At 43.4% G+C, this 25530-nt stretch overlaps 1 protein-coding gene across 10 annotated transcripts in view; it reads right to left on the bottom strand.

Annotated features, from left to right (window-relative positions):
- Positions 1-25530, bottom strand: part of LOC115093936 (arf-GAP with GTPase, ANK repeat and PH domain-containing protein 1) — a 1595449-nt gene that overhangs the window by 921828 nt on the left and 648091 nt on the right. For all 10 annotated transcript variants that reach the window (XM_029606403.1, XM_029606396.1, XM_029606397.1 and 7 more), the window contains one exon: positions 4319-4411. In XM_029606403.1, coding sequence (XP_029462263.1) covers positions 4319-4411 — 93 coding nt within the window. The remainder of the gene's footprint in view (positions 1-4318; positions 4412-25530) is intronic.

The raw sequence follows: 25530 nt of genomic DNA, 5'->3' as shown, positions 1-25530 counted from the left end.
GCCCTAAAGTTAGCCGGCTAACTAATTAAGATAGCTGGCTCTATTCAACAGTGTGGCTGCACTATTGAATAGGCCTCCAAAGTTAGCCGGATAAGTTTATCTGCTAACTTTGCCATCTGGACTGTGTCTGAATATAGACCTCAAAATGTACAAGAGGCAAGCATTTCACAGTAGAAAGGAAGTTTTAGAACAACATGTCATCTTATACTGCTGAAAAAGTGGTAGACTCAGAAATAACATAAAAGAAATCATGGAAATAGCCTCCCAATAAAAAAATACTGGAATTCATGACAGCATCGAATAATCACAGAGTTTTGCGCAATGGAGAAGAGCAGGTAAAGCATGAAGTCTATGGTATTACAGTAGGTAGGGGAAATGGACGGAAAACATAGGTATTATAGTCTTAATTTCCCAGCATATTCTATAAGGTCAATAATCATAAAAACAGCAAGTGAAGAAATTATCCAGCTACATTTAGCCAAAAAAAGGAGCAATGTATGGAGAAAGATGAAGAAATGGCAGAAATATTAAACAAATACTTCAGTTCAGTTTTCACTAAAGACAACCCTGGAGAAGGACCCATTGCTGATTGTCAAGGCCATGAAAGGGAGTGGAGTAGATACAACTCCATTTACATAACAATGTATTGGAAGAGCTAGGAAAACTGAAAGTGGACAACACCAGATGAGGTACAACCCAGGATACTAAGTGTGCTCAGAGATGTGCTGATGGATCTGCTGAAAGACCTGTTCAATAGATCCCTGGAAACAAGATCAGAAAAAAGCAGTTGTGGCCCTGCTTCACAAGAGTGGTAGCAGAAAGGAGGTTGGAAACTACAGACTAGTTAGCCTCACCTTGCTGGTGGGGAAAATAATGGAGACTCTGCTGAAGGAAAGGATAGTGAACTATCTAATCCAGTAGGGTTGCTGGACCTGAGGCAGCATGAATTCACCAGGGAAGGTTCTGTCAGACAAATCTAATTGACTTTTTTGATTGGATGATGAGAGATTTGGATCAAGGAAGAGTGCTTGATGTGATTTATATGAATTTCAGCAAAGCTTTTGATATAATACTGCACAGGAGGCACATGAATAAAATGAGAAGCTTGGGAGTGGGTGCCAAGATGGTGGCATGGATTACAAACTGATTGACTGACAGGAGATAGTGTCCAATGGTAAATGGGATCTACTCTAAAGAAAGGACGGTTAAGTGGAGTGCCATAATGATCGGTCTTGGGACCAGTTCTGTTCAATATCTTCATGAGCAACATTGCAGAAAAGATAGAAGGAGAAATCTTTTTGCAGATGATACTAATATCTACCACATAGTATACATGCCTGAAGGAGTAGAGAGAATAAAAAGTGATTTAAGAAAGCTTAAAGAGTGGTCGAAGATTTGGCAGGAGGGATTCAATGCCAAGACGTGCAGAGTCATGCATCTGGGGTGCAGTAATGCAGTAATCCAAAAGCGCTGTATACGATGGGGGGGGGGGGGGGAGACTAATGTTCATGGACCAGGGGAGGGACCTTGGGGTAATAGTGTCTGGCAATTTGAAGGCAACGAAACAATGGGCCAAAGTGATGGCTAAGGCCAGAGGGATGTTCAGCTGCAGAGAGAGGACTAACCAGTATGGAAAAGGAGATGTTAATGACCTCACCTGGAGTACTATGTTCTGTTCTGGAGACCGTATCTCAAAAAGGATAGAGACAGAATGAAGGCGGTCGAGACAAGGGCAATCAAAATGGTGTGAGGTCTATATCATCGGAAGACTTATGAGGAGAGGCTGAAGGATTTAAATATAAATATCCTGGAAGAGAGAAGAGGCAGAGGAGATATGATACAGACCTTCAGATACCTGAAAGATTTGAATCTTTTCTGTTGAAAAGGAAACTATAGAACTAGGGATCTTGAAATGAAACTCCAGTGGGGGGTGGGGGGGGGGGGAAGTAAGACTCAGAACCAACATCAGGAAATATTTCTTTATGGAAAGGGTGATGGATGCCTGGAATGCCCTCTTGGAAGAGGTAGTGAGGACAAAAATTAAAAATAAATTCAAAAGGGCATGGGATCAACACTGTGGATCCCTAGAGACTGTAAATGAAGAAAAGGATGCATGGAGGTAACCAGAGCAGCAGTCACAATCCTTAATAAAAGGCATGGGAAGGTAACCTGCACGGAGTGGTAGTTATTACACTTAACAGAAGGCTTGGGGGCAACCTGCAGAGTGGCAGTTACAACCATAAGCTGCTTGCTGGGCATAATGGATGGATCATTTGGTCTTTATCTGCTATCATTGCTATGTTACATGTCATGGATATTCATCAGGACAAGGCTCTCGCTGAATATACTTATCTAAAGTTATCCAGGTAATTTTCAAACCAACCAGCCATGTTTGAATATAACTGGTTAAGTGAAAGCAAAACAAAACAAAACTCTATGTGGGCCAGCAGGCCCAATCCCCACCCAACTACCTTACTAAAAAATTCAAACAGATGAGGGGCTTTGTGCTTGAAACCTTCTCCCTAAAATTATCAAAGGATATTTTTAAAACTGAAAGCTGATAGACCCGAGGAGCCTCCCCTACCCTTTCCCCCAAATTTGGAAAATATTTTTGGCCTAGGAGCACCTTCCTAATCGCCTCCCTCCTCCTATTACCCAGAACCTCAACCAGAATCCTCCTGCTCCATTCAGTGTATTATCATAGGATATTATCATGTTCCTGCCGGCCATGGGGTTTTGGGATGCTGGATGGGAGGAGGCCCCAATGCCAGATATATAATTTTTGAATTTGTAGTGGGGAGGAGGCTCCTCAGGCTGCCAGACATGAACATTTTTAAAAAACTTTTTGAGAATTCTGATGAGGAGAGTGGTTGAACGGAAGGTTTGAGTGCTATGCCTAACATAAGTTTCAGTGATTTAGTGGGCTTGGGGATTGGCTTTGCAGGCCCTTAAGGATTTTTCCCTCTACTTAACCAATGTGTTGATAACAACCTGTTAAGGCTAAAGTTATCCGGGTACATGTAACAAAGAATTTTAGAAACACTTTAAACTGGCTTTAATATTTTCATTTCTGATTTCCTCAGACAGCCTCAGATGAAAAACTAATTAAAATAGAATAGTGAGATGACTAAAGGGCGGGGAAGAGAAGGAAAGATAATAAGGTTGGGGCAGGAAGGAGTGAACGGAAAGGAAGAAGAGTAGAATAAGGGGAGACAGGAGAGAGAACAGCGAGAGGATGTTGGCAGTGAAACTGGAGGAAAGAGAATATACTATACCTGGAAGGGGTGGGGGAGGGATGGTGTGCAGAGTAGAGAAAAAGAACAAGAGGCCTGCACTGAGATGGGGTGGTATCTAGGAATGTGTGTACTTACCAGGGAAGAAATGCAATCACCATGTATACTTGCTGCCCCCAAAAAATGTGTTTAAGGGGGAAAAGTAGGGTAGTACATACAAATGCATGTCAGAGGAATTTAGGAACATTTTCTCTCTCTCAATATATATATATATATATATATATATATATATATATATATATATATTGGATATATATATATATATATATATATATATATATATACACACACATACACAGATACATATACACATATATATACACACATTAAATAAATGCTAACTTAGGTCAAAATAAATCCTTGAATTTAAGTCATGTTGTTGTGTCATGAGGAAGTTTAATTAAGGTCACACATTATAGCTGTAAATGTTCTTGTACAACAAGGCCTAAATGAAACTGAACCTAATCAAAAGTATGATTCCTTCATTAGCAAATTACAAACAAGAGCTCACAGCTGATACACCAGCTAGGATTATCACAACTAATTACCTTGTCCTTACACATCAGCCTAAAAGGGCGTTCAGATGTCCTCTGAAACAGCAAATCAGGAATCACATCAAGCTATTGCTGCGATCACAAGGGGCTCTTGTACAGTGATCTGATATACCCCTGTAGACTGGCAGCAAATGGTCCAATCAAAGCACTTTCTACAAAGGCAGCCTTTGAAGCTGGAGGAGCTTCCAAATGCACTCCATATGCAGGTCGGCAGACTGCACTTCATTAGAGCCTGTTGTCACATTTTTCCCTGTTCTTATTCTAATGATCCCATTTTAATACACACAGGAGACTCTCCTAATTGATGTCAAGTGAGTGACTTCCACATTTATCACCACATTGCATCAAACAAAGTCTCAGGCGCAGCAGCTCAGCATCACAAGTGCTTCCAGGATCCGAAGCGTGGGTGCCTCCAATTACAGCAGAGCAAGAGAAAGAAGAGAGAAAAAATTAAAAGGCGTAAAAGCATACCTGTTTAATTGGGATTGCTCGGCCACTTCCAATGCTATCGGCTCTGCTTTCCAGACCTTTCTTCTCTTTGTCTGGGTCACTCCCTTTTCGAGACTGTGGATAAAAGAAAAGTTCACATCTTGCTAAACAACATGAAGTAGAAAGAGCCTGATAATGGTGATATGCCTCCATTTTGAAGCCTTTTCTTTGGTATTATATTGAAACAAAATAATCCTAAAGGTAAAACATATAATATGTCAATATCTTATTTAACAGTGGAAATTATCAAACAGTTTTCACATAAAGTAATGTTAAATTTCATCTATTTTTTTTTTTTTTTTAAGGTTTATGGGTCCTTTTTTCTTTTTTTTTTAATAAGGGTTTCTCTTGTAATTACAGAATCATTCCTTATTGAATACAACCATATATTACAACAGTGTAAACAATGTAAGAAAAACTGCTAAAGATAGAAAGGAAAAAAATTGCTAGAATATATTTCCTATGCACCAAAAACTATTTTACAAATGCAGCAAGAATGGGATGATCCCTGTGGCTCAGGCTGTTGTGCTGTAATGTGTGTTTAGATGTCTAGTCAGGCCTAGAAATAAAGCAGAGGTGGCACACTCAATCCCAGGAAGGAAGGGAAGATGGTTGCCACTACAATGGCAGCTCTTACTATCCTCAGAAAGTGATTTCAGAAGTGTTTCTCCAGACTTCAAGCAAGCAAGGGCTAATTGGTATAGCCAGGGTATGCTTCCTGGGGACAGGAAATCAAAGAGGGGAAAATATGGGAAAAGGCAGTTAAATAAATACACACATGCAAAAAAAATGTCAGAAAACAATATTAAAAACTCAAAGATGAAATTCTGCAATAGCCACATAAATCAGACAGCAAGTATGAGATTCACAAGTTTTCAAAGAGAACTTGGGCATGCAAGTTCGCTGACAATTAATTATTACAGCAATGCTACCTGAACACGATTACACCTACAGAAAGTTTCCAGGCAAATTTACACATACATTTGAAAATGCAAAAAAATGCGTAAAAGTGCAAACTCCTCCCCAACACCACCCTTGCAAATATATTTGCTCAATTATAAGCACAAAAGTTTAACTGTATATCAGGTAGTCAATTTTGTAACACGTCATCTCCATGGGTAAAATTTTATCCACGAAAATGCCTTTGAAAATTACATGTCCCAAGCCCCAAAAATTCAGCAGAAGACTGAACTGTTACGACACCATTCTAATTTCTGTACCAATCCTATAATAAAGCAAAGTTGCTTATCTGTAACGGATGCTTTCAAATGACAGCAGGATAATCAGCCACACAAGTGGACAACATTATTCAAGGGTGCTGACAAAATCTCACAGACAATTCTGAAAGAGGTTTTCTAGGCATGCATGAGAATTCAGAGGCACATGCTGTCTTGCAAAGCCCTCTCCCCTTTCCATCTTACATAAAAAAATTGGAACACCAGCTCCATAAGGGAAAGAGGGGGGAATGAGTGGTCAATTATCTTGCACTCCTCAGAGAAAACCTGTAACAAATAAGCACCTTTGCTTCCTCAAGAATAACCTAGATCAGGGGTCGGGAACCCATGGCTCGCGAGCCAGATATGGCTCTTTTGAGGGCTGCATCTGGCTCGCAGACACGTGTCGCCATACTTCGCGGTTCCCCGCTGACCCAGCTGCTCCCCGGTCCTCCGCCGCCCGGGCTTAAAATGCTGTCAGCCCGGGCGGAACGCGGCAGGACAGCTGGAGTCAGCGGCACCGGCGTGCTCTCTTCTCCTCCCCCCCCCCCCCCGCGGCCCGGAAGAGGAAGTGGAGAGCATCGGGTGCCTGCGCGGGAAGAAGAGACCACACTAGCGTGGTCTCTTCTTCCGCGCAGGCACCCGATGCTCACCACTTCCTCTTCCGGGCCGCGGGGGGGAGGAGAAGAGAGCACGCCGACTGGAGTCATCCGGGTGCCTGCGCGGGAGTCATCGGGTGTCAGCCGGGTGCCAGCGCTGGAGTCATCGTGTGCCTGCGCGGGTCTTCCCGCGCAGGCACCCGATGCTCTCCACTTCCTCTTCCGGGCCGCGGGAACAAGAGAGCACGCCGGTGCTCTCTTCTTCCCGCGGCCCGGAAGAGGAAGTGGAGAGCATCGGGTGCCTGCGCGGGAAGAAGACTGCAGCGCGGCTCGGAGGAAAATGAAAATCTTCAACCGCGGCCGATGGGACTCCGCCTTCGCCTCCGCGAGGGCTGAAAATGAAGGAGGTTAGCGTTGGGAGGTGGCTGCTGCTGCCGCGAGTTCCCGGGGGGGGGGGGGGGGGGAGAGAGTGAATGAGCGAGCAAGCATGTGTGTTTGAGATCCTGTGTGTGTGAGTGAGAGATTGCATGTATGTGAATGATTGAGAGCCTGTATATGTGAAAGAGAGTATGTCTGTGATTGAGATCCTGCCTGTGAGAGAGAGAGCATGAATGTAAGTTTACCATTGGGAACCTGTATGTGTAAGTTTGTAATTGAAAACCTGTTTGTTTGAAAGAGTATGTGTGTATGATTGAGATCCTTTGTGTGTGAGAGAGATCATGTGTATGTATGATTAAGAGCCTGTGTGTATAAGTAAGAGAGAGATCATGTGTGTCTGTGTCTGATTGACAGCTGGTTTAGGTGATGGAGCATGTGAGTATGTGATTGAGAGCCTGTGTTTAAATGAGAGAGAGAGACCATGTGTATCTGTGTGATTGAGAGCTGATTTAGGTGAGGGAGCATGTGAGTATGTGATTGAGAGCCTGTGTTTAAATGAGAGAAAGAGAGGACATGTTTGTAAGCATGTGAATGAGAGTCTGTGTGTGAGAGAAAAAGACAGCATGTATTTATGTGATTGAAAGCCTGTGTGTGTGTAAGCGTGAAAAGATAGACAGCATGTGTGTAAATGTGTAATTAAGAGCCTATATAAGTGAGAGAGAAAAAACATTTGTATATGTGAGTGACTGAGAGCATGTGTGTATAGGTGTGTCATTGAGAGCCAGTGTGAGAGAGAGCGCTGGTATGTGACTGAGAGAGGAGAAAGTTCCAAGCAAACCACCCCACCTCCTGCTAATTCAGAACAATCTCAGGACACCTGGATATCAAACGTTCCCAGGTATGCAGAGCAAAAAAACTTTTGTATCCTTATTATTTTTCATTACTGGATCTTTGTGTCTGCTATTTTGAAATATTTTGTTGGTATCTGGAAATGTTTTATATGAGTTTTTAATTATTGGATATTCCACTCATCAGCTGTTTCGAAATATGTTCTTTTTGTTAGTACAGTTTTACTGCTGATGATTTTATATTTCTTGATTTGTTTTATAAGGATGTGTGATGTTTCTTTTTTCCTTTGTTACACTGCATACAGAGACTCTGGCTTGTTGCAGTTTCCAATTCAGTTTTTGTCTGCATGCTTCTTGTTATGCGTTTTGGTCTCTTTATTCTATGTTAGGTGAGGGACAGCACGTGATTCAGGTGAGGTTTTCTGCTGGCGTGTAGTTTCTGTGTAGGACTCTATAGCAGCCTGACTTGGTCCGTTTTCCTAATAGGAGATGTATTGGTGTCTTAAGGCCTGGTGTAATATTTTCAGAGACTTATTGTACTTTAAAAGTGTGATCTTACATAAAATGCACACATTTACTTGTATTTAGTTTTAAACATATTGTATGGCTCTCATGGAATTACATTTTAAAATATGTGGCGTTTATGGCTCTCTCAGCCAAAAAGGTTCCTGACCCCTGACCTAGATGAAGCAACCATACAAGTAGGAATCCCTAACAAAGAAATTACATTTTCAAATAATTACATGCGTGAAAATGGCATATATGTATATATGTGAAACGCTTATGCAGAAGCCCTATTTTTCAAAATGGGACATATGCACATACTTCTGCCTTCGCACGCAAATGTACACATGATAGAAATGGGCATGTTGGGGGGGGGGGGGGGGAGATTCAGAGCATGATTTTTACCTAAGCATGTAAGTTATTTTATAAATCACTAGCGGTACCCTGCCACGCGTTGCAGTGGCAGAGTCAGGTTCTTTACCCTCCTTCCCCCTTCTCCTTGCTCATTTACCTCAGTCACTCATCCTCCTCCCCCCTTGGTCACTCACCCCCCTTTCCCTCCCCTGTCCCCACTCCAACTCTCTCCCCTCACACTCACCTCTCCCCTCATTCTCCCTCCCCTGACACTCACCTCCCCCCTCATTCTCCCTCCCCTCACTGTCACCTCCCCCCGCCTACTGCCTACCCTTCAGATCAGAAAACCTTTGTCTTTCTATTTCTGTGGGAAGCCCCCCACCCCAAAAAAACCCCCAATCCCAACCCTTTAAATCAAATAATAACCCCCCACCCTCCTGCCCCCTCCCAAGACCTGGGAAATTAAAATTGTTGGTGCTACATATGGTCTGTATATGTAGCCAAATAGGGGAGTGCCTAACCAAATTTGCACTTCCAAATTTGTTTTGTGGTCTGGGAGGGCTATTTTGGTGCGTTCCCGAGATCGTGCAAGTTTAGTGTATGTATTTGTGTGTGAACCTCCCCCTTCCCCCAAAAAACAACCCTATGAGAAAAGTTTTCTTAAACTAACCACCCCACACTCTCCTGCCCCCCCTCCCCCAGCCCTGCGAAAAACAGTAGCCCCCCCCCGCATTGCTGAATGAATGAAAACTGCCCCCCCTCGTGACCCCTCCCCAAGATGTTCGCAATAAATTCATTACCACCCCCCACACCCCCCCGAGACCTGATAAAAATGTCAGTCGGTAGAGCGGGCGTTCAGGAGCGGTCCGGGAGCGATGTATTGGCGTTGGTCCGTCGGCTGCTAGCACTGAAATGGGTTCCGACGGCCATTTGCCCTTACTATGTCAGTGGGGTGGAGCAATGGCAGCGGTACGTCCTCTGACATAGTAAGGGCAAAGGTCTGCCGGCTGCCAGTCCTGAAAATGGCGCCGAGGGGCCCTCGCCCTTACTATGTCACATGGGCTACTGCCGCCATTGGTGTCCCCAAGTGGCATAGTAAGGGAAAGGGCCATCGGCGCCATGTTGATTGCTGACAGCCGACGGCCGTAGTGCAGGAGATGTGTCCCGGACCGGTCTTGGCCCCCCACTGGAGCCTCCCGGACTTCTGTCAGGTTTTGTGTGTGTTGTGAGGGCCTGGGAAGTAAATAAATTTGGCATGTGTGTGGGGGGTGTGAGGAGGGTGGTTTTGTGTGTGTTGGGAGGCTGTGGGAAGTAAATCAATTTGGCATGTGTGTGGGGGGTGTGAGAAGGGTGGTGGGTGTATTTTATCTTTAAAGGAAATAGTTATCTTCCGGCGAAAAAAGTGCGCGAGTGTGTTAAAATGGAAGTGAAACGTGGACCTGGACTGGCGAAATGATTGGTGTAGCGTGTGTTAGTGTAAGGTATAACAGATGGCACTTACGTCCAGCAGATGTCGCTGTTTTCTCAAAAAAAAGTTTAAACCTATTTTACCTGTCACAGGTATGACATTTCTGTAATGTAAGTACAGAAGAACCTTCCTGTATGCGAAATGAAGGCTGTATCCAAATTTGAAAGCAATCGGTTCAGTGGTTTCTGAGATTAGCGATTTTGTCCAAACTATTTAACATTTTAATTTATATAGATTTACACACAAAAATCATCAGCAATACACAAATAGATTTAGTACAGCTATTTAATGCACTAAGTTCAAACCTGCATAGTTTTTGTTTTTTTTTGATTAGGTGTTTAGTAAGCTGTCTTCTCCCGCTGAGTGGACATGGCAGCAGGCTACGAGGAGAAGCAGAGGGTATAGGGAGGCTAACTGGCAAAGCATTGCCTTTGCCCAGAATGGTGTATGTTATAAAGAAAAATGTGGTCAAGAATCTGCTGCAGAGCTTTAGGAAAACCTTCCACTGAATAGAACAGCATTTCTGATAGTGAGTGTATGCATCAATGGAACAAATTGGGCTATGCTAGGGGTGGGGGTGAGACTGGGACAGATTGGGGGAAAGAGTGAGTGTGACTGGGGCAGGCTCGGCCATACTGTGGGAAGGAAGTAGAAAATCAAAATTCAAAATAAGTCTAATAAGCTTATGGACACTCATGGTATAACAGCTGAAGAGGGAGAGAGAAAGGAGGAGGAAGAGGAGGTACCCTTACAGAGAGTATAAAGCACCAGGGCAGGATATATTAGAGAAGCAAGTCTTGTGGAGGTTCAGGTTCAATAAGGAAACTGTACTGTACCTATGCATCAGTTAAAAAATATCTGCGCCCTTCCACCCACAAGGGACCGTGTCTTGCCAGCACACCTCAAAGTCGCTACTGCCCTGGCATTTTTGGGCACAACATCTTCCAGTCACATGATGTGAGGGTCATAACTGGAATAAGCCAGTCAGTCACCTCCCTATTCTATTGCTCAGTTCCTAGCTGCACTTCTCAGGAAAATACATCATTATATATCTTTCCCTCAGTTTTGACAGCAAAAACAACAAATGATGACTGATTTCTCCTAGATTGCATGCTTCCCCTCTATCTTGGTGGGCTATCAACTGCACTCATATCTCTTTAAGGGCACCACGGGGAAATGAGGTCACCTACTGCAACCACAAATGCTTCCACTCCCTCAACATCAAGTGATCTGCAATGCCAAGGGGATCATCATGGATGTAATGCCCATGTTTACATGATCCTGTCATAATTTATTTATTTATTTATTATTAGCTTTTATATATCGACATTCATGGGTACATCAATGCTTACATCCTTTCACAGACAAGAATTCATGACCATTACTAGGGCTGGCTTCTAAGTCGGAATGCAGTAATCATAGCCACTAACCTCTTTTCTCTCTCCAACCTCAACCAGAGAACTGCCCTGCTGCCCAAATCTAAGGGATATCTTAATTCTACTCTTCTCTGCCTTTTCCCCTACAGTTGATAAAGGACATCCATTCAAAACATGTCATGATTCCACTAGATAACCCAAAGACCACAGTAGATCCTTACCACAACAGGGATCACTGGCAGACCAGAGCAATCATTGAGAGAGCCTCTAGGTCTACTCAAAAAACATTTCAGCTGTACAGAGAGAACTGGTGGATGCCTTCTCTACAACCCCACAAAGACCTATTGCATTCTTCAAAACCTTGATAAAACCTGAGGCCTGCCTCCTCCAGATGGGCAGGATGATCATCTGGATGAAGAGGAGGCGGCAAATGACGTGAGTGAAGAGAAATCGCAGGAGGTATATCACCAGACTCACCAGCAGGCTGTACAGGAAAGGGACAGGGTACAACATATTTTCAATGGTGAAGGTGCATTTTATTTACAATAGTGATATTAGTACAGAAAAATAAAATGTGAAATTTATTTAAAAGATTTCTTATCCGCCCTTTCTTAATTCAGAGCAGGGTACAATAAAACAACCACAATAATGCAATCACAAGACCAAAAAACAGCTCCTACAAAGCAATAACAATTACATTAAAAGAAATCAAGCTGCTAAGCCATTCACCCCTCTGAAATTAAGTCTTCAGTGCTTTCCAGAAGAACATTTGAGATTGACTTTATTTCCGAGGGAAGTGAATTCCATAGCATGGGTCCAGCTGTCAAAAATGCATGCTCTCTCGTCTCATCTAGATGAGCTGATGGAAGGAGCAGCAAGCAGAGCCTGGTTGGAGGATCTCAGCATCCGGGAGAGAGTGTAAACTTTCAGGATGGCAGCAAACCAAGGTGAAGAGATATTTGAAAGAGTGAGAATGGTTATAGTGAGTTTATATTGTACACAATAGATAACTGGGAGCCAATGAAGAGATTTTAGTACAGGGGTAATGTGGTGACAAAGGAATATTGGTTAATAAATGATCAGCCGAATTTTGATTTATTTGTAAAGGGCAAGTAGCATAAGCAGGAAGCCCAGTAAAAAAAAAAAAAAAAAAAAAAGAGTAACAGTAATCAAGCCGAGAAAAGAGGCGAGACTGAAGCACCTTGCAGAAGTCAGAAGGATCATGTTTCAAGTGCCAAAGTAACCGAAGTTTGAAAAATAACGATTAAGTGTCTTAATACGGGTATTCATGGAGAAAGAGGGGTCCATAATGATTCCTTATTTATGAACTATACTAGAAATGCAAATTTCTTGATCCCTGAATATACTTTTTCAGGGATATTTTTCATTGGAAAATGTGAATTTTCATTGGAAAATGTGAATTTTTGTTTCGTTAACATTCAAAGCCAATTTATGATGTTTTAACCAATCCTTTTATTTGCGCTTTTCAATTTTATTCCTCTTTTAATGTTTAAATGTAACCTGTTCTTATCATGAATTACATTGTCTTTTTATTTTACTAGGCAGTGTTATTTGTATTAGAAATTGCTAGTCTCATGCTTTGTTAACCATTGTGATGGCTACACTGAATGACGGAATACAAAAACCAATAAATAAAAATAAATAAATAAAAGCGTAAACATGTATACATTTCCAGTATGTGTGAACATTTCAACAAATGCATATATTTATGTATATAAAAAGTACATGAGTAATTTTGAGATAATAAATATGCATATTTTAGAAGTTGAATACTACTTAATATAAGACCCAAAAAATAGCATGAAATCAAAATCAATATAAATCAAAGACCTGCTATATAAGAGAATACTTCGTGAGATCAAGTTATACCTTCATACGATGTTAAAAGTATACATAGCTATCGTGTCTGTAAAGCCATTATTATTTAGGCTTTATAAATCATTAGGTAACTTGATCACTAAACTTGCTTGCACTAGTGCTTATTTGCTAACACTCATATGCATATGCATACTTTTAGAAGTTGTGCCTATGCATCCCGCAAAGATTCTAAAATAAAATAGTAAATCTGCACGGACCCATGTACGCATGTATATGGGACACTCAGAATTGTTTGAAAGTCTTCCTCCAAGGTTTTGTTTTTCCAACAAAAAGGGGATAGTAACAGACCACCAGTAAGTAGTATAACATATTTATAGACAAAAATCCTTTTGTGCACCTGGATTTTGTTTTTTAATGATAAAATTGGGCCCTGGGGAGATATAGTTGGGTTCTCTCTTTCAAAGACATCTTGGAGGACAGACTAATCCATCCTATCACATTGGCAGCCAATGTCTAAACAGTAACATTAAGTAAATGTGTAGATTCACCTCTACATTGTAGCCTAGCAAATTTTCTCAGTGGAGGTTGATTTTAGATGGGTCACAGAGACTGCCATGGCTTTATGATTATAGGCCTTGACAAGTCAGACCAGCAAAAGCATATGGAAAGAAGATGTAATCAGCAAGCCAATTAGAAATCTAGCAGTTTGACACAGAAGTCCAGCTCTTTGGGATCAAAAGAAACAAAACGTTTGGTTGACCTTTTATGGACTTTGGTCTGTTCCAGGTAGAAGGTGATTGGAGAAATTACTTACCTGATAATTTCGTTTTACTCAATATAGACAGATGAACTCAGGACCAATGGGTTATATGTTCCCCTGCTAGCAGATGGAGAAGGAATCAGGTTTCAAGGCTGTCACCTTAGATACACCAACTGCAGTGACCTCAGTCCTTCAGTATTCTCTTCAAAAGCCATTGTGGACCTTCTATTGAAAAAACTTGATTAAAACCGGATAACCGTAACTATACTCAACCAAACATAAAATTCCAGCAAGGTTATAGATACCCTGATCTTGGGATTGAGTGATAGCTTACCCGTAATCTCTTGGAATCAATATTCACTTCATGGAAGATTCCCTGGCACCGTTCTTGGGCAGCCATGGGTGGGATGCTGAGTCCATATGCTACACTAAGGAAAACGAAATTATCAGGTAAGTAATTTCTCCATTTCCCAGTGTGTAGCCAGATGGACTCAGGACCAATGAGATGTACAAAACCTACTCCCAATTGGGGTGGGAGGATGCCCGCGGTCTGGTTAGTACTGCCCTTGCAAAGGCTGTGTCCTCTCGGGCCTGAGCGTCCAGGCAATAGAACCTGGAGAAGGTGTGCAAGGAAGACAACGTCACTGCTCGGCAGATGTCAACAGGAGACAGTAGCTTACCTTCCGCCCAGGATACTGCCTGAGCTCTAGTGGAATGAGCTTTAACCTGAAAGGGTAATGGCTTTTCTGCCTCTACATTAGCTCCCATGATCACCTCCTTTATCCAGCAAGCTATGGCACCTCGCAAAGCTGGTTTGCCCTGCCTCCTTCCACCATGAAGAACAAGCAAGCAGTCTGTCTTGCGCATCAGCTCTGAAAGTTCCAGATACTGCATCAAAATCCTACTGACATTTAAATGGCGGAGGAAGCGGTATTCTTTCATGTCCTTGTGCCTCTCTAGGGGTGGCAACGAAATGGACTGATTCACATGAAACTCAGACTACATTGGGCAAGAAGGATGGAATGGTACAAAGCTGTAATGCCTCTGAGGTTATCTAGAGGAATGGCTCCCTACATGACAATGCCTCTCTACATGACAATGCCTGCAGCTCAGAGATGCCATGAGCCGAGCATATCGCTACCAGGAACACTGTTTTCAGGGTTAACAGGCATAAGGACAGACTGCGCAGCAGCTGAAAGGAGGGCCCTGCCAAAAATTCCAATACTAGATGAAGATTCCACAAGGGAACCAGCCACTCTAGGGGTGGCCGGAGGTGCTTTACCCCTTTTAGAAAACGGGCCAAGTCCGGATGTGCCGACAGGCGGGTTCCGTTCACCTCGCCTCTGAAACAGGAGAGAGCCACTACCTGGACCTTCAAGGAGTTAAGGGACAACCCTTTTATTCAAGCCGCTCTATAAAAATTCCAGAACCGGAGGGATTTGGGCTGTCTGAGGGGCAATACCGCATTCCTCGTACCAGGGCTCAAATACTCTCCAGACCCGCACATACGCTAGATGTAGAGTACTTCCGCACATGAAGCAAGATGATAATTACTGCCGCCGAATATCCCCACTTTGAGGCGAGCCCTCTCAAGGGCCAAACCATAAGACAAAATCGAGTTGGATCCTCCTGAAGGACTGGACCTTGCTGGACCAGGTCCCTGTGTGGTGGGAGGCACAGGGGGGTCTCCGCCAGAAGTCTCCACATGTCTGCATTGCACGGGCGCCTGGGCCAATCCGGAGCCACTAGAAGGACTAATCCCCTGTGGCGCTCGATTCTGCGAATGATCCTGCCCAGCAGTGGCCACGGAGGGAAGGCGTATAGTAAATCCTCTTCTGGCTAGGTCTGAACAAGGGCATCTATCCCCAGAGACCTCTGCTCTCTTCTACGACTGAAGAATCTGGAAACTTTTGCATTTAGAGATGCAGCCAGCAGGTCAATGGACAGCAGGCCCCAGCGATCTACCAGCAGCTGAAAGGCTCTGGCTGACAAAGCCCATTCTCCTGGATCCAGGCTCTCCCTGCTTAGAAAATCTGCTCCGACGTTGTCTTTTCCTGTAATGTGGGAGGCAGAGATCATTTTTAGATTTGGTTTCACTCATTCCACAAGGAAATCTATCTCCAGAGACACTTTCTGGCTTTTAGTTCCTCCCTGGCAGTTGATGTAGGCTACTGTTGTTGCATTGTCTGACATTATGCAGACTGCCTAACCCTGGAGTAAGTGGCTGAACTGTAGACATGCCAATCTGACCACCCGGGTTTCCAAGCGGTTTATGTTCCAGAGCGTTTCTTCCTTGGTCCACGATCCCAGGGCCGTCAGTTCCTAACAGTGAGCTCCCAATCCCAGAGGCTCATATCTGTCATGAGGACCAGCTAGTTCAGCGGGGACAGGTTTATACCCTTGCCCAGGTGAGTTTCCTGATGCTACTACTGGAGCGGAGAACATACTTCCATTGGTAGGTGGAGGCGAATCAAATAGTCTTGAGACATCGGGTTCCAACGTGTCAGCAGGGAGCGTCGAAGTGACCATATGTGTGCCCTCAACCAGGGACTACCTCCAGGGTTGATGCCATCAAACCAAGGACCTGAAGATAGCTCCACACCTTGGGGCGAATCATGTTCGTCATCCAATGCACTTGGGATATCGACTTCCTTATCCATGAAGGCAGGAGGAAGACCTTGTCCTGCTTGGTGTCAAACCATACTCCCAGATGTTCCAAGGACTGGGAGGGCATGAGGCAGCTTTTGTCCATATTTACAACCCAACCAAGCTCCTGAAGCAGGGATGTCATCCTGCTGGTCACCTGGAGACTCTCTTCCAATGACTTCGCTCGGAACAACCAGTCCAAGTACGGGTACACCAGGATTCCCTCTTTTCTCAGTGCTGTCACTATGACCACCATAATCTTGGAAAATGTTCTGGGGGCAGTGGCCAGGCTGAAGTGCAGTGCCTGGAATTGATAATGGCCTAGTACCCCAAAGCATAGGAAACGCTGATGTTCTTGCTGGATTGTAATATAAAGGTAGGCCTCGGAGAGGTCCAGGGAGGTTAGGAACTCTCCCGGTTCTATGGCCATTATCACAGAGCGCAGAGTATCCATACAGAAATGAATTACCCATAGGTGTTGGTTGACATTTAATGTGGTTGACAATTTAATGTGACAAGTGCAAGGTGTTGCATATAGGGAAAAATAACCCTTGCTGTAGTTACACGATGTTAGGGTCCATACACGATGTTAGGTTCCATATTAGGAGCTACCACCCAAGAAAGAGATCTATTTATTTATTTATTATTATTTATTTAGCATTTTTATATACCAAAATTCTTGTAGCAAAGCTACAAATCAATTAGGTTTACATTTAACATTAACAGGCATGTAAGAATGCAGTTACATAGAACAAGGAGAATTAAACTAGGATCAACAGGCGAGGAATCACCATAAACAAAAAAGTATGATATTATTGTGTAACAAGCTGAACAATAGCTAAACAAGTAAAGAAGCTAAACAATAGCTAAACATAGTTCAATTCGGAAAAAACTGTGATTTCAGAAAGGCTGCATGTAAGAATGATATCTGGAATTACAATATGGTTATAATCTGAGAGAGCCATTGAAGGATGGCAAGGGCGTGAATGGAGGGAGGTTATTGGTGTAGATTAAAAGCTTGTTCGAACAGCCAAGTTTTGAGTCTCTTTTTGAAGGTGATTGGACATTGTTCCTGTCGTAGTTCAGGGGGTAGTGAGTTCCATTGTTCAGGGCCCGCTTTGGATAAAGATCGTTTGTTTAAAGAGGATTTTATGGTTGGGGCAATGAGGGTATTCCTGTAAGCTGTTCTCACCGGTCTATCGGGAATATGTAGTCTAAAAGGGATGTTGATCTCCAGTGGGATGAGCTTGTGGATTGATTTGTGAGTGATAGTAAGGATGTTGTAAGTGATTCTAAACTTGATTGGGAGCCAGTGTAGGTTTCTCAATATGGGGGTGATATGATCTCTTTTGTTGGTTTTAGTTAGAATTCTGGCTGTGGCGTTTTGGAGCATTTGTAGGAGTTTTATGGTGTTAGCTGGAAGTCCGAGTAGAAGGGAATTGCAATAGTCGATTTTTGAGAAAATTATTGTTTGTAGAACTGAACAATAGTCTTGGAAATGTAGCAGAGGTCTGAGTCTTTTTAGGACTTGTAATTTAAAAAAAGCCTTCTTTAATGGTATTATTAATAAATCTCTTGGGGTTGAGTTGATTGTCCATTATGGCTCCTAGATTTCTGACTTGAGAAGAGAAGGATGGTTGTCTTGTGGGGAGAGTGTTAGTTATTGCAGGACTGCCGTCTTGGTTGATGAGGAGTATTTCGGTTTTACTGGAATTGAGGATCAAATTAAGGCTCGTGAGCAGGTTGTTAATGGCTTGGAGGCAGTTGTTCCAGAGATCTAGTGATTTGTGTAAGGATTTGGTCACCGGAATAAATATTTGAACATCGTCTGCGTAGATGTAGTGTGTAAGATTTAGTTTGGAGAGGAGCTGGCAGAGTGGTAAGAGATAAATGTTGAAGAGGGTTGGGGATAAGGATGAGCCTTGCGGGACTCCCAAGGAAGCATGGATGGGGTGTGATTCGTTGTTGTTAACTTTGACCTTGTAAAATCTGTTAAGTAGAAAAGACTTGAACCAGTTCAGAGCAGTGCCTTTGATGCCGATGTCCAATAGCCTATCTAGGAGCGTTAGGTGGTTGACTGTGTCAAATGTGGTTGAAAGATCGAGGAGAATGAGTAGACCGAGTAGATCAAGTAGACCGAGTAGATCGAGGAGAATGAGTAGACCGAGAATTAGTAGACCGAGATCTAGGCGTCATAGTAGATAATACATTGAAATCGTCAGCTCAGTGTGCTGCAGCAGTCAAAAAAGCAAATAGAATGTTAGGAATTATTAGGAAGGGAATGGTTAATAAAACGGAAAATGTTATAATGCCTCTGTATCGCTCCATGGTGAGACCACACCTTGAATACTATGTACAATTCTGGTCGCCGTATCTCAAAAAAGATATAGTTGCAATGGAGAAGGTACAGAGAAGGGCAACCAAAATGATAAAGGGGATGGAACAGCTTCCCTATGAGGAAAGGCTGAAGAGGTTAGGGCTTTTCAGCTTGGAGAAGAGACGGCTGAGAGGGGATATAATAGAGGTCTTTAAGATCATGAGAGGGCTTGAACGAGTAGATGTGACTCGGTTATTTACACTTTCGAATAATAGAAGGACTAGGAGGCATTCCATGAAGTTAGCAAGTAGCACATTTAAGACTAATCGGAGAAAATTCTTTTTCACTCAACGCACAATAAAGCTAGAATTTGTTGCCAGAGGATTTGGTTAGTGCAGTTAGTGTAGCTGGGTTCAAAAAAGGTTTGGATAAGTTCTTGGAAGAGAAGTCCATTAACTGCTATTAATCAAGTTTACTTTGGGAATAGCCACTGCTATTAATTGCATCAGTAGCATGGGCTCTTCTAGGTGTTTGGGTAATTGCCAGGTTCTTGTGGCCTGGTTTGGTCTCTGTTGGAAACAGGATGCTGGGCTTGATGGACCCTTGGTCTGACCCAGCATGGCAATTTCTTATTTTCTTATTTTGACACTCGAGGTCCAGGATGGGGCGAAAGGAACCCTCCCTCTTAAGTACGATGAAATAGATGGAATAACATCCTGTATTTTCCTGGAACACAGGTACTGGAATTATAGCCCTCAAATTGAGGAGCCTTATTCAAGGTAGACTCCATAGCCTGCTTCTTGTGCTGGGAGTGGCAAGGAGACATCATGAACATGTCCCAAGGAGTGCTGCGAAACTCCAATGTGCATCCTTCTCGTATGACATCCAGTACCAATTTTTGTCCAACATGATCTCGACCCATTTCTGATAGAAGAGGGATGGTAAACTTCCTATCTCCTCATCCTTCAGTGGATGGGTCGGCAAAACTTCATTGGAGAATTCAGGCCGAACCTGAACCTGCCCCTCTCTTAGGCTGTCGGCTCCGAGAGGACTGAGACCTCACCGAGGACAGAGGCCTCTGAAATGCCGAGTTTCTGTAGGGCCAATAGCATTGGGCACCACTGGATTGACCCCCTCATAGGTGAGGGGCCCTGTGACTACTTTCTCTTATCTTTCAATAACCGGGGCCTGGAGATTCTCCCCACTTACTGGCCAGCTTTTCCAATTCCCTTCCGAAGAGGCGTGATCCCTTAAAGAGCATCTTTGTGAGATTTGCCTGAGGTCGTGTCTGCTGACTAATTTCACAGCCATAGCTGTCTTCTGGCTGAGGTATGGAAGGTCAGAGCCTGCCAGCTAAAAAGGCAGCGGCAGGCTCCATAGCTTCAATGGAATATTTATTTATTTATTTATTTTTGGTTTTTTTATATACCGATCTTCTTACATAGTATGCAAATCAAATCGGTTTACAGAGAACATTTTAACTTGCTTGAAAGCATTACATATAACGAAGAACTATTAAATAAATAAATATAAGAAACATGTAAGAACAATAATTAACATGGTGATTAGGAAATAATCCTATTATACAGATGCCTTGCAAAGAGACTAATGAAAAAATCCTAATTAATTAACTAAACATGTGGAGGTATCGGATGAAGTAGGGCTGGGGTGCAGGGGAGGATAAGCATTGGGAGGACAACGTGGATGGAAGGAGGAGAGGGACAATCAGGGGGTCTAGAAAGATGGAGGGTTTAATAGGGAGGGAAGGGTGGTGGAGTTGTACATTTAGAGCGAAACAGAGACATGTATGCATGTGGAAATGGCTTGAAGTTTGGAAGTGGCTTGGGCGTAATCAAGGAAATGCTTGGCTGAAGAGCCAAGTTTTCAGTTTTTTCTTGAATGACTGGTGGCTGGGGTCTTATCTGAGGTCAGGTGGAAGTGAGTTCCAGAGAGACGGGCTTGCAGTGGAAAAAGCCCTGTTCCCTAGAGGGGTTTTGGCTTGGGGGACGAACAGGGTGCCTTGGTAGGCTTTTCTGATTGGTCTTGTTGATTTGATGATCCGTAGCTGATGGGTAAGATCGATTGTGGCTAAATTGTTTAAGGATTTGTGCATGAGGGTGAAGACTTTGTAGAGGACTCTGTATTTAATCGGAAGCCAGTGGAGTTTGTAGAGGATGGGCATGATGTGGTCTCTCTTATTAAAGTTGGTCAAGACCCTGGCTGCAGAGTTCTGTAGCATCTGAAGAGGCTTAATAGTGGCAGCTGGTAGTTCGAGTAGCAATGCGTTACAGTAGTCAACTTTGGTGAGTATGATTGATTGCAGGACGAGGCGGAAATCGTGTGCGTGTAGTAAGGGTTTTAGCTTTTTCAGAACTTGTAATTTGTAAACGCATTCTTTAGTTGTGTTATTTACAAATCTTTTGAAGTTCAGCTGATTGTCCAGAAGCACTCCTAAATCTCTTACGTAGGATGTATTTTTGAGTTTGTCTAGAATGATTGTAAGTGGATTGGGTAAAGAGCTGATGTCTTGTTGTGGTTGATCAATTATAATGGATAATTATAATAATTATTATATAATTATATAATAATTATATAATAGATAATTATAATAATTATAATTATAATAATCATTATATAATTATAATGGATAATTATAATGGAATATGCCCCCAAGTCATCCACCTTTCTAGAGAGGAGCAGGCATGAGCGAGCAACCATGGTGGGGCAGGAGGCAATCTGGAAGGTCATTGCTGTCGCATTAAAGGCTTGCTTAAGGATGGACTTCATCCACCTATCATGTGCATCCTTTAAGGCCGCTTCTCCCTCCACTGGGATAGATGCTCGCTTGGAAACAGTGCAGACCAGTGCATCCACTTTAGGGAAGCTCAAGCATTCTCTCGCCACTGGATCCAGTGGGTATAGAGCTTCTAATGTTCGACCACCTTTAAAACTTGCTTCAGGGGCATCCAATTCCTGGTCAATCAACTCCTGGATGGCTTCTAGCACCCGCAAATAGCAAAAGGCCTTCCATAGACACACCAGAATGGGATTCTTATTAGGTTCCGTCATGGGGTTTGCCCCGGAAACTCCCAGCGTATTCAAAGTCTGGGAAAACAGGGCCGGTAATTCGTCTCTATAGAAAAAACATAATCTGATATGGTTCTAAACCTGGAGGGATTTCTCCATTCTCCAAGGAATCTGGCTCCCCGTCTTCATCCGTGCTGTCTGAGTCCCTGCCAGGAACACCCTTGGTGAGGTGAGGCATGTCATGAGGTCTGTTGATAGGGCTGGGATAGGAAGGCCTTACCGGCTGTGGTTCCATCCGGACAGGGACAAGAGAAGACGACTGCACCTGTACAAAGGCTTGAAGACTTTGAAAAAATTCCACCCAAGAGAAGGCCACCAGGTCCATAATTAGCCCAGAACTAGAGTAGATGCCACTGGACTTCCCTCTCCTACGGAAGACCCAGCCCAAGTATTATTCAGATACGGGGTGCTTCCGGTTAAGGTTGTGGCTTACCCATCCTCCGAATGGGAAGAACCGGGCTCATTGAAGTCTGGGAGGTAAACTCTCCCTAGGCCTCTTCACAGTGCCCATTACAGCAACAGAACAGGAACAACGTCAGTATGGCGCGCCAACCAAGGAGACCAGAAGTCTTACTGAAACACCTCCAATGTCTCTGAACAGGAAATCTCTTTTTTTTTTTTTTTTGCTTACCAGCTGAGTACAGAGATGGTCTCTGGCTGCAGGGGGAGAGGTCTTTGGCCATCACCATTGTGCTCGGCTTCCTGCACCTGCTTCCTTTCAGCTGCTTCAGCAGCAAAGTCCATGCCGGGAACCAGCTACCAGACCAAGGCACACTTCTGAGGGATCTCGGAAATCGCCTCAGGAATTCTCAGCTGGGGGAAGGACCTTTAGGTATCACCACAGCAAAGCAGGGCTCAATCTGACTCCAATTTAAAGGTAAAATTTCCTCTTCTGAAGAGTACGGCGATCCTGATAGGGAAAGTACATCCACATCTGCTAGGAGACAGAGAGATACTGGAGGGCTGAGGTCACTGCAGGGGTGTATCTCAGGTGACATCAGCTTTGAAACCTGACTCCATCTCCATCTGCTAGCAGGGGAGCATATAACTAACCATTGTTCCTGAGTCCACCTGCCCACAAGCTAGGAAAACCTATCTTGAATTCAAACTGGGCAGGGTTTGTTCATCTCTAAGAATATGTAGTATTGGAAAAATGTTGGCAGGATGACTGACTGGTTAAGGAGGGAAACTAACCACCTTAGGCAACAAATTAGAATGATTACATTTAGTTTAATGTAGTTAAGTTACTAGGGCTTGGAGTTCACTAACTCTGTGAGCTGAAGTCACTGCCACCATAAATATGTCCTTCCATGTCAGATTTTAGGTTCACAAGAATTTAGAGGCATCCATCAGCTGAGTAAGAACCACGCTGAAGTCTCGAGAAACAGCAACTGGCCTGATATAATGTTTCAGTTGAAGCAAGCCCTGCATAAACTTGACAACTGAAAGCTAAACATGGATTAAGTGTCCTTCGATATACTGATATTAAGCGCCAACTGTATTAATGTGTACCTTAACAGGGTTGGTTCTGAAGCCTGATTGTAAAAGATGTAAAAGATCATCTAGCTATTTTCTGTGGGGCAAGAGAAAAATCACGCTAGATGGCAAACTTTCTGAACCTGTAAGATTTTCTGCTGAATTCCTCTCTAGAATCCAGAATGATCAGGCACACCTCACTGGAGAATAGGAAAGAGCAAGAGCTTGGATATACTGCAGTGAAAGTAAATTATTGTATTCTTTATGAACAAAGGTGGTGAACTGTCTAACCTCACTAGTTTTCTGATGGATAAATCCTCAAAGAGTGGAAACCAAATATGCCATCAAAAAAGGAGTTATGCAAATCATAGCTCCTTAGTCTATTATAAGCTTTATTAAGGTCTTCATAACCAGGAGTATCAGAGGATACACATACAGAAAAAACCTATCCCTCAATAAAGAAAGAAAGCATCTGACACTAGTCTGCATTCTGATCCTCTCCCGGAGCAGAAACTCAGATCTGTCATGTTCAGGGAAGTTGAAACCAGAACTCTCTAGGGTGCATCCTATTCAAAATGTATTTTGTGTCTAGGGTCCTCAGTTTTCAGTTTAAACAGATTTTCACCTATAAATTCCAAGATTTTTCCAAAGGTGACAATTAGTTTGAACAGATATTCACCCTAAGTTTAGGCTTCAAAGCTTCAGATGCAGTGTTCCAAGGCCTCTAGTCATTGCTGGAAGCCAGTGTGGGCCAAAGTGCATGCTGTGTTTCAAGTCCCACTTTCCACCAGTGAAAGTGCTCACCTTTGAGTTCCGCCCATGCCGTGTTTCAAGTTCCACCTCCTCACTCCATAAGCCGTCAAAGTGCCTGCTCTCTGGTGCCATGAATACATTTAAAGCAGGCCCTGTCCACCAGAAGCAATTCCTGACAGGCTCTTGGCCCTATACAAAAGCAGAAGGGCAGTGCTGAATAGCATGGGAGCCTCAGTAAGCATGCGGCTGAAGGAGAGAGGAGAAGTCTAGAACCACTACTGGTAAGGATGAATGCTGCTGCAGTGCAGGGATAGAAGAGAGGGAGATTCTTGGCAGGGGGAGAGAAGGACAAGCTAGGCAGGGAATAGGGTTACGGATGGGGATGCTGCTGGGTGAATCGGTTATGTGAATCAGTTATTTATACTTTTGGATAATAGAAGGACTAGGGGCAACTCCATGAAGTTAGTAACTAGCACATTTAAAACGAATCGTAGAAAATTCTTTTTCACTCAATGTACAATTAAGCTCTGGAATTTGCTGCCAGAGGATGTGGTTGGTGAAGTTAGTGTAGCTGGGTTCAAAAAAGGTTTGGATAAGTTCTTGGAGGAGAAGTCCATTAACTGCTATTAATCAAATTGACTTAGGGAATAGCCACTATTAGTGGCATCAGTAGCATGGGATCTACTTAGTGTTTGCTTACTTGCCAGGTATTTGTAGCCTGGATTGGCCACTGTTGGAAACAGGATGCTGGGCTTGATGGACCCTTGGTCTGTCCCACTATGGCAATTTCTTATGTCCTGGGATTTGACTGGGGCTTGGGAGCTCTTCAGTCTTATGACACAGAATTGTATAAAAATGAAAATATAAGGAGAAAGCCAACTCCAGAGGTTGGCAGGCGGATTTCATAAGGACCAACATCTTGCTGTCCTAGGAGAATACCTGTAACAAATAAGTAATGCTACTTTCTCCTAGGACAAGCAGAATAGTATTCCTCACATATGGGTTAATCCCTAGCTTCAGGCTGCACCCTATCACAAAAGGTGACCAACAGACACCAACCAGGTGCCAACGGACACAACAACCACAGTGCTGTTGGTAACACAGGGAGATACAGCCTGAACCCAAACAATGGGCCCTAGACAGGGAGAGTTGAGTTCCACACCTCGAAGACATTCCTGGGGACAGACTGGACAAACCTACTGTCATGTCAGCCATCCTTGTCCAGACAGTAATGGGATGCAAATGTATGGAGAGGACGCCACGTTGCAGCCTTCCAATCTCCTACATGGGAAATGCTCACAAGTGGGCTACCGACATTGCCATGGTTCTGACATAACGAGTCTTGACATGACCACCAAGATGCAATCCCTCCTATTCATAACAATCTGCTAGCCAATTGGATAGTGTCTGTTTGACAACGGCAACTCCAAACCTATTCCTATAAAATAAAATAAAAAGTTGGGTGGACTGCTTATGGGCTTCTGTCCACTCAAGATAGAAGGCTAAGGCTTGCTTGCAGACCAAAATGTGCAATACTCATTCGTCTTGGTGCCAATGGGCCAGGGAAAGAATGTT

This window comes from Rhinatrema bivittatum, chromosome 6 (genome assembly GCF_901001135.1).
Source record: "Rhinatrema bivittatum chromosome 6, aRhiBiv1.1, whole genome shotgun sequence".
Classification (NCBI taxonomy): domain Eukaryota; kingdom Metazoa; phylum Chordata; class Amphibia; order Gymnophiona; family Rhinatrematidae; genus Rhinatrema; species Rhinatrema bivittatum.
This window is presented reverse-complemented; position numbering and strand designations above follow the sequence as displayed.